This window comes from Mobula hypostoma, chromosome 20 (assembly GCF_963921235.1).
Source record: "Mobula hypostoma chromosome 20, sMobHyp1.1, whole genome shotgun sequence".
NCBI lineage: Eukaryota > Metazoa > Chordata > Chondrichthyes > Myliobatiformes > Myliobatidae > Mobula > Mobula hypostoma.
In genome coordinates this window covers 58,058,737-58,068,593 of record NC_086116.1, presented here as the reverse complement: position 1 = coordinate 58,068,593, position 9,857 = coordinate 58,058,737, and the positions used below count along the sequence as shown (strand labels likewise).

At 41.8% G+C, this 9,857-nt stretch overlaps 1 protein-coding gene across 1 annotated transcript in view; it reads right to left on the bottom strand.

Moving 5' to 3' along the window:
• Positions 1 to 288: 288 nt before the first annotated feature.
• ube2h (ubiquitin-conjugating enzyme E2H (UBC8 homolog, yeast)) overlaps positions 289 to 9,857 on the bottom strand; it is a 126,186-nt gene continuing 116,617 nt past the window's right edge. Inside the window, exon 7 of the mRNA XM_063073018.1 lies at positions 289 to 3,235. Within this exon, the coding sequence (XP_062929088.1) occupies positions 3,111 to 3,235 (125 nt within the window). The 3' untranslated portion in view covers positions 289 to 3,110. The remainder of the gene's footprint in view (positions 3,236 to 9,857) is intronic.

The window sequence follows — 9,857 nt, the reverse complement described above, 5'->3', positions numbered from 1 at the left end:
ATGGTGAGATTAATGCTTGTGTGTGGGAGGGGGAGGGGAAGGGGGACTTTTGGTTTCTGATGTTTTTCTGTCATTCATTCTTTGGGAGGTTTTCTTCATGGATGTCTGCGAAGAGTAAGAATTTCAGGTTGTATACATTCTCTGATATTAAATAGAACCATTGAAACATTAATATGGCTGCTAAATGAATCTATTCTATTTAATGCATCCAAAATTATTAAAGGACTTTCTTTTTAAATGTCACAATATATATTTAACCAATTCTTACAACCACTTGTATTTGAATTCCAAGGTCTTTTGTTCTAATATACTAATTAAGCAGGCATTTGATCTCCAGTATTTCACACCAGGGCAGTGTTAAAACATTTCTGAAATAAAAATGGTGTTGGAGACACTCCGTGGATTAGGCAGCATCTGCAGAAAGGGGAAGGTAGGATCAATGTTTCATTTAGATAACTTTTTCACCCAAATCAGTTTCACACACATACCAATCAGTCAATCACTGCCTGCACACAATGCCTTTCAGCTAATCAGCTCTGCAATACAGCATTGGTCACAGTTCTCAAAGTGCTTTACAAATCATGAATAACTACTGTTCATCAGCTATCTCGGAAAATGCAGCATCCAATGTTCATTTAATAATAATCCAAAATTAGCAATCAAAAGCCATTTTGTTTTTGTTGCAGATTGAGGAATGTTAGCAGAGTAATGCATGAATTTCATCCTTCAAGTTGTATCCTTTATAGCCTCCTGAACAACTAGAGACTCAGGGACTTCAGCAGTGAAACTGGAGATGAACTTTATGCCAATCTGAAACATGCTGATATTGCACCAACGTCTAGACAGTAAGGGTGCTGCACATTCCATTACAAAGCAAGATAACTAATTTAAAACAAAATGGACGAGCACTCCGTTGACTGCACAAGCTGAAGTATGAAAAGTTCAAATTACTTTCTGCAGTAGCCAGATTCATCTGGTCAGCCATGTCATGATCCCAGTCCATTTCACCCAGCCAAGAAATAAGAGCTGCAAGTCAGTGCAGAGATTGCACAGATCTGCTACATTTCTCATTCTTAATTCATAAGTTCAACATATCACAGCAACCAATTCAGAAATGAAGTGATGCAGCTGGTCTGTGACCCAAGTACCACCCAAAAAAGTAAGCACCAGACACCAGCCCATCACAACAGAAATACCTAATGCAGGATCTGTACAAACTAGAGAAACATACACTTTCACCTGAAGAAGAAAAACCCACCCACAATGTGTGTTTAGAACATGGAAGTCCTATTAACAGTCTGAACCTCATGTCTTACAGTCAGTGGTAATGTATACAATGCCATTGCCAACTCCAGAACTCTGCACAAATATCTGAGATTGCCACTTGAAGATGTTAGGTTCCCCTGCACCACAGGATTCATTTCTGCATTTTATAGAATTCTAAATGACTTTAAAAACAGAAAATGTGACATGCAAACAGTTTTCCTTTAACTATTGATCCTTGTAAAGACTTGCCTTAGAAATTGGGTTTGAACTCATTGTTACTTGGTAAGAAAACAAACAATTGAATGTGATGTGTTAAGTGATGATCTGGGAAATTGTGAAGTGTACTAGACAAGATACAAACCTTTCATTCGAACTTAAATCCATCTCAGCTTAACAGTGTCAATGTCACCTCAGGCTTGTGCTCCAAATAAATTGAAGCAGTTTTGATTGAAATCCCAGTTGTATGAATCTACTGCACAATGTTTTTAGTCTCAATCAAGAGATACTGATTTGTAGGAGGTAAAAGGATGTAATGGTGCAACTTCCCAATGATGTGATCTCTTAATTTGATTATAAATCAACTCAAAAATTTAATATACTGTGTTTACTTCATGGAAACAAAAATATCAGGGTAAGACAGCAGGCTATGAGGAAACAGTAGAGGTAGATGGATAGTTCCAAAGATCTGGCCCAGGCAAATTGGGTGAAATGGCTCTTCCCAAGCTCAATGTGTCCACACTTGGGAGCACTCTTTAGAAATGGTGGGTACAAAGGCATTTTACCTTGATTTCCCTATATTCCAACCACATTACAAAGACTAAGTGATGTGGGATGGTGAAGTGGCTGGAAGTGAGTGTAGATCATGAAGGAGAAGGATTCAAATCTTCTCATGTCGTATATATAGTACTTACCACAAATGGTACAAAATTCTATACCAGGGTAAAAACCATTACAATCAATTCCAAATCAACCATTGTAACAATGAAAATATACATTTTTTTTATTTTGAAATCACCAGCGAGCATACTAACTAACCCTAAATAAGTCAAACAGGTATAAGTCAGCACATAGCAATAGGCATTTAAAAAAAATCTATATCGCAAGATAGGGTGCTGGCAAGTATTCCCCCAATAATAATACAACGTGCTAATTAGAGTAATCAAGTTCACCACTACCTAGTAATTACTTAATACTATCCTTCAGGTTAAGCCACAAACACTAGGTTTTGTTTTATAATTAAATCTGCTTGACGAACCAAAGTCCTAAACAAGTTGTATTCTTCCATATCATGCCACAATAAAAAAAGGATGTTGTAATCTGTACGTCCAATTTTATTCACGAGGAAAAATAGAAACAAAAAACATGCAGAGCAAATAAAATTAGTTTTTCTTCTGCCTAGTAAACCTTCCATTGTGCTTCGATTTTACTGAAACTTTGTTCTCTCTAGTGCTGCTTTTCTGGTCAAGATATGGACAGGGTAAGCAGTTGTTCTTGCTTGCTTGATATCCTGATCTCACCAATCCGCCGCTCTTTTTTTCTTGCTCTTTTCCATTTGGGGGCCAAAATACTTATGAGTTAGGAATACCAAGGTTATGTGATAACATGCATTTGGGCCTCACATAGCTACCATTGGAATGTGGGGTAAGATGCACCTCAAGTTGGAGCAATGACCAAGGAGAGAAAAAAAAATCCAGGGCAATAATATACCAATGCTATCCATAAAAACCTGGTTTTAGTAATAAAAAAAAATTGCTCTTTTGTTTTTAAATATGAATATTATAGTCTGCTTTTCAATGGTTAGGAAATTATATAGTCTGTCTCTTTGAAAGAGGTTGGTGACACTACTACAATTCCATATCCTGGGCTTCATCTTCGGAGAAGTCAGACATGGAACTCTCTGATGAACTTTCACCAGCTCCTTCCTCTTGTTCCTTTAGTGCCTCCTCTGTTGCGTATTTCTGGATGTATTCTATTTAAGGTTTGAGGGAAGGAAAGAGAAAAAAAAAAATCAGCAACTGGCAAATCTCTCAATTTCAAATGTAACATTAGAGCAATGCAACGCATCAATTCTGGCAGAGCATTGTTTCACTTGGCAGTGTACTTATATACAATTAAGTGTTGATAAACTTGAACTTGAACCAAGCAGCAACAAAATAAATGGTGAGTTGATCTTGAAAAGTGGCATAGTTAGTTACTGATACTGCTACTGCCACGCCAGAACGCAAAGCTGACTCACATCCCTGGACTCAACACCACAGACAAAAGGTCACAACCACAGACTTTGCACTGTGATTGTATGCTTAAACCACATGTTGAGGGGTCCAAAATAACCCATCAGGTGAACATGCTTAACAGGAAATTATTCAAAATTAAAACTGAAAACTGAGCTGGAATCAGAGGCTGGTGGTCGTGCAGAGAGATTAAAAAACTAACCTGAAATTTCATCAAAAAATGCAGCATCTTTTGCTATAGTGGAGAGCAAACTCACTGCAGTTTCCTGTCAGCTATACTGAGTAATGGTGGCCGAACCAGCACCAGATGAAACTGGTGTAAATTCAGAAGCCCAACAGATTTTGAAAGAAACAGCCACATGTAAGGGACTTAAATTTATGTACAGTACAATTTTTGACTGAAATACTAAGTGCTCTATTGTTCACAAGCATTTTGTACACTTTTAAAGAATGCTTTTTTTATAGTAACATGTCAACTTTAGCTTTAAAGTTTATCAATAGCAGAGATGGATCCATAACATTGGCATGGTGTCACCGTCACCATCTAATAAAGTATGTGTGAGAATTCATTTAAGATGCTGAGCTTTGCTGATCAGTTCAGAGTTAATTTCCTTAAAGTGGTTCTTGTCCATAGACCTGTTTGAAACAGCAGCAAGTTTAATGAAGTGTTAAGCATTAAGCCATAGTCATAAAGGATAGAACAGACCTTTCAAGCTCAGCATGACATTGGGATCTTGTCCTGTTGTATACATTGGCAAGCTAGCTGCGATTGTAGGAGGCATAATCAATGTTAGCAGATAATACGAAGTCTAGTATTGTGGTCAGTGAGAAAGGTAGTCTTTGTCTACAGAACAAAGTTAATCATTTGGCAAGACTGGCAAATATATAATCCTGTTATGTGCAACAAATCTGCTTAAGGGTGACTTAAAGGCTAGGATATATAAATGATGAGACCGTAAGATCGAGTACCTTTCTATACTAATCCCAGGTCAGTCCACAGTGCTTCTCCACATTGCTCAGTTAACTGCTGAGTGTATCCATGTTCTCCACCACACACTCTCCTGGTGAGTTACAGATTACAACCTTCCTTTGGGCAAAAACAAATCCTCAAATCTTCTGCAATGTTCCGGGTCTTTACCTGAAACCATTGCCTTCACAGCCACCTCCGATAAATGGAAAAGTTGCTCTTCATGCCGCTCAATTTTGAATATCTCAATCAGGTTACCCTCAGTTTTATCTGCTCCACAAATAAATTCAGCTTGTAGAGTCAGAGTTCTATAGCATAGAAACAGGTCCTTGTCAACTAAATGCCTAACCAAACCAGTCCCATTTGAGCATTTTTGGCCTATATCCTTCTAAACCTTTACTTATCCATACATCTGTTCAACTGTCTTTTAGAAGTTGCTGTACCTCCCTCAACCACTTTCTCTGACAGCTCATTCCATATACTACATACCACCCTCTGTAAATAAAAAGTCTCACCCTACACCGATACCCTCTAGCTCTTTATTCCACGAACTGTACAGGGGAAGACCAAGTACATTTAGCCTATTTCTGCCCCTCTTGAAGATAATTTTATAAATCACTCGGTCTCCTAAGCACCAGGGAAGGAAGCCCTACCTAGCCTGTCCACACTCTCCCTAAATTCAGTCCCTCAAATCCTGGCAACATCTTTCTAGATTTTCTTTTTACTGCTCTTTCTGGTGTAGTGACATACTCATAGCAGGGTGTCCAAAACTGAGCACAATATCCCAAGTGCTACCTTACTGGTAATCCTGTTCAAGTACAACACACCTTTATCTTCTGTACTCAAACCCTCACCGTTGAAGGCCAGCATGCCGAGAGCTTTCCTCAATGCTGACTGGCCCACCCAAACCATATCCTCGTCCTCTTAGCTCCCTCCGTCCTTACCGTTCACTGTGAAAGACTTACCTGGATTTGCTTCCTCACACTTATGAGCTAAACTATTTACCAATCCTTGGCCTATTGACCCAGCTGATCAAGATCCGACTAATTCTTAATCATCTTCACTACCTACACCTCCATCTATTTTAGGGTCAGCTTTAAAGTTACTAACCATGCCTTGTACTTTCTCATCCAAATAGTTGACATATCGAAGACAAACAATGCAACCAGCACCAACTCCTGAAGCACACCACTAGTCACAGATCCCATCACTATTTGTTTCTTACCATCAAGCAGAGTGTGTATTCAATTTACTAGCGCTGCCTGGATTCTACATATGCTGCTGCTTTCTTCAAAGATCTTTAGATATGTACACTGAAGTACTCTACTTCCCACCTTTTGCTGTATGCAGAACCTGGGCTTCTGTACCTCCCTCTGCAATTGGATCCTCAACTTCCTAACCGAAAGACCACAGTCTGCGCAGATTGGGGATAATATATCCTCCTCGCTGATAATCAACACTGGCGCACGTCAGGGGTGTGTGCTTAGCCCACCTGCTCTACTCTCTATACACGTGATTATGTGGCTAGGCACAGCTCAAATACCATCTATAAGTTTGCTGACAATACAACCATTGTTGGTAGAATCTCAGGTGGTGACGAGAGGGCGTACAGGAGTGAGATATGCCAACTAGTGGAATGGTGCCGCAGCAACAACCTGGCACTCAACATCAGTAAGATGAAAGAGCTGATTGTGGACTTCCAGAAGGGTAAGATGAAGGAACACATACCAGTCCTCAGAGGGATCAGAAAGTAGAGAGAGTGAGCAGCTTCAAGATCCTGGGTGTCAAGATCTCTGAGGATCTAGCTTAGTCCCAACATATCAATGCAGTTATAAAGGCAGCAAGATAGTGGCTATACTTTATTAGGAATTTGAAGAGGTTTAGTACGTCAACAAATACACTCAAAAACTTCTATAGTTGTATCGTGGAGAGCATTCTGACAGGCTGCATCACTGTCTGGTATGGAGGGGCTACTGCACAGGACCGAAAGCAGCTTCAGAAGGTTGTAATTCTAGTCAGCTCCTTCCTGGGTACTAGCCTACAAAGTACCCAGGACATCTTTCGGGAGCTGTGTCTCAGAAAGGCAGCTTCCATTATTAAGGACCTCCAGCGCCCAGGGCATGCCCTTTTCTCACTGTTACCATCAGGTAGGAGGGTCAGAAGCTTGAAGGCACACACTCAGTGATTCAGGAACAGCTTCTTCACCCTACCATCCGATTCCTAAACAGACATTGAAGCTTTGGACACTACCTCACTTTTTAAAAAAAAAATAATGTACAGTATTTCTGTTTTTGCACATTTTTTAAAATCTATTCAATATACATAATTGATCTACTTGTTTATTTAGTATTATGTTTTATTTTATTTATTAATCATTTTCTCTCTGCTAGATTATGTATTGCATTGAACTGCTGCTGGATTAACAAATTTCACGTCACAATGCCAGTGATAATAAACCTGATTCTGTATATACTAAACTTTTAGTCCTCCCAAAAAAGTATTGCTATACATTTCAATCTGCAATTTCTTGCCAATCTTACCAGCTGATCAATTTTGTTTTGGAACCAACGATTACCCTCAATATCAATATCACCAACCTTCATGTTATTTGCTAGTTTAGCTATATTTCCTATATTCATAGTTTGTTGAATTACAGAAAGAGCAAGGACCCCAGTGACAATCCTTACAATACACCACAGGCTGCAAGTTTTGCAAAAAAAAATAAATCACCCCTCAACTATCATCCCCTTCTTCCCACTACCAAAGCAATTTGAACTGAATTGAATGTATTTCTTTCGTCCTTCACATACACAAGTAAAAATCTTTACATTGCGTCTCCACCTATATGTGCAATGTGCAACTTACAGTACTTTGTAATAAATAGTATGTACAACAGGACAGTCAATACAGCATAGAAATACAATTGTGTCAGCGTAAATTAATCAGTCTGTTGGCCTGGTGGAAGAAGCTGTCCCAGAGCCTGTTGTTCCTGGCTTTTATGCTGCGGTACAGTTTCTCAGAAGGTAGCAGGTGGAACAGTTTGTGGTTGGGGTGACTGGGAACCCCAATGATCTTTCGGGCCCTTTTTACGCACCTGTCCTTGTAAATGTCCTGAACAGTGGGAAGTTCACAACTACAGATGCGCTGGGCTATACGCACCACTCTCTGCAGAGTCCTGCAATTGAAGGAAGTACACTCCCTTCAATTGTCCAGCTATACTTGCAAGGATTGGATCCAGTATCACGCCTTCTTTAGTAGGACAATCTACACACTGGTTCAAAAAAAAAACTGAACTTGATGCACCCTTAAGAATTCCAGTTTCCCTCTAAACCATTCATATTAAAATAATCCTGTTATTTTTGAGGAAATTTGAAATCACTTATATTATTCTATAGTATTTAGACTTTTCTGATTTATCTACACATCTGTTCATCTATCCACTACTAATTGTTAGAATGTCTATAAATACATTTTTGGAAAAGCAATCACCACATTCTTGCTAATTTCCACCAAAATTCTCATTTGAAGAATATTTATATTGTCCTAGTGTCTGAGTCGACTAAGCAAGTGGTGCTGCTGGAGCTGACAGTCCCATGGGAACATCGCTTGGAAGAGGCCTTTGAAAGGAAGCTCTCCAAGTATGCAGGACTGGTCAGCAACTGTCAGCAGGCTGGATGGAGAGCGAGGTGTCTCCCAGTGGAGGTTGGTTGTAGGGGATTCATAGCCCGTTCTTTAGTTAGAGCCTTCAGCATTTTGGGCACTGAGGGAGAGAGGAAGAGGAGAGCCATCCGCAGTACCACCAATGCGGCAGAGAGGGCCTCAAGATGGTTGTGGCTCAAAAGAGGGGAGCCATGGGGTCATAAGTAGCTAGCCATCTGGACACAAGCTGGGGTCTGATCAGCCCCGGCTGGGTCACCTGGAGGAGGTTGTATGATGTTGAAAGACCCGAAACACCCGATGATTCCAGGAACATCACTGAAGATGTGTCCAGAAGCATCAATAGATGTATGTACACTGCAGTAGGACATGCTCGCTTCTGTAGTAATTAGACTCCTTAATTAGGAATGCGGAGGGGAGAGGACTCTGGATTTGATGTACACTAACGTTAAGGATGCATACAGCTCCTCTCCCCTCCCCCCACTGGGAAGGTCAGATCACAACCTGGTGCATCTAAAACCCTGTTACGTGCCTCTGGTGAAGAGTAAACCTGTAACCTCGAGGACAGTGAGAAAATGGTTGGAGGAGGCTTATGAGGCACTCCAGAGTTGTTTTGAGGTGACAGACTGGCAGGCACTCTGTGAGCCACATGGAGAGGATATTGATGGGCTCAAAGAGGGCGTTTAGAGATGGAAATAGGGAGGAGCTGAGGGCGATACAGAGAGACCTGAAAGCCAGGATCAGGGAGGCTAAAGACAGGTACAGGAGGAAGCTTGAGTGGAAACTCCAGCAGAACAACATGAGAGAGATCTGGAGGGGGATGAGGACCATCACTGGGTTCTGGCAAGCCAGCAACAGAGGAGCTGAAGGCAGTGTGGACAGGGCCAACAAACCTAACCTGTTCTTTAACAGATTTGACATTGTGGCCCCTGCCCATCCCCCACATGAGCCATCTGTTGTCGGCCCCCAACCAACACATATTCCACTCTCCCCTCCTACCCCTCCTCACAGTCTCCCACCCTGCTCTCATGACTATACCCCTTCCCCACACGTAACCACCACGGTGGGCTTCACAGCTGAACAGGTGAGAAGACAGCTGAAACGTCTCAACCCAAGCAAGGCCTCAGGACCGGATGGTGTCAGTACCAGGGTGCTCAAAGCCTGTGCCCCTCAGCTATGTGGAGTACTTCGCCATGCATTCAACCTGAGCCTGAGGCTCCGGAGGGGTCTTGTACTGTGGAAGACATCCTGCCTCGTCCCTGTGCCGAAGACGCCGCGCCCCAGCGGCCTCAATGACTACAGACCGGTGGCATTGACCTCCCACATCATGAAGACCCTGGAGATACTTGTTCTGGAGCTGCTCCGGCCTATGGTCAGGCCACATTTAGATCCCCTCCAGTTCACCTACCAGCCCCGACTAGGAGTTGAGGATGCCATCGTCTACCTGCTGAACCATGTCTACGCCCACCTGGACAAGCCAGCGAGCACTGTGAGGGTCATGTTTTTTGACTTCTCCAGAGCGTTCAACACCATCCGCCCTGCTCTACTGGGGGAGAAGCTGACAGCGATGCAGGTGGATGCTTTCCTGGTGTCATGGATTCTTGATTACCTGACTGGCAGACCACAGTACGTGTGCTTGCAACACTGTGTGTCCGACAGAGTGATCAGCAGCACTGGGGCTCCACAGGGGACTGTCTTGTCTCCCTTTCTCTTCACCATTTACACCTTGAACTTCA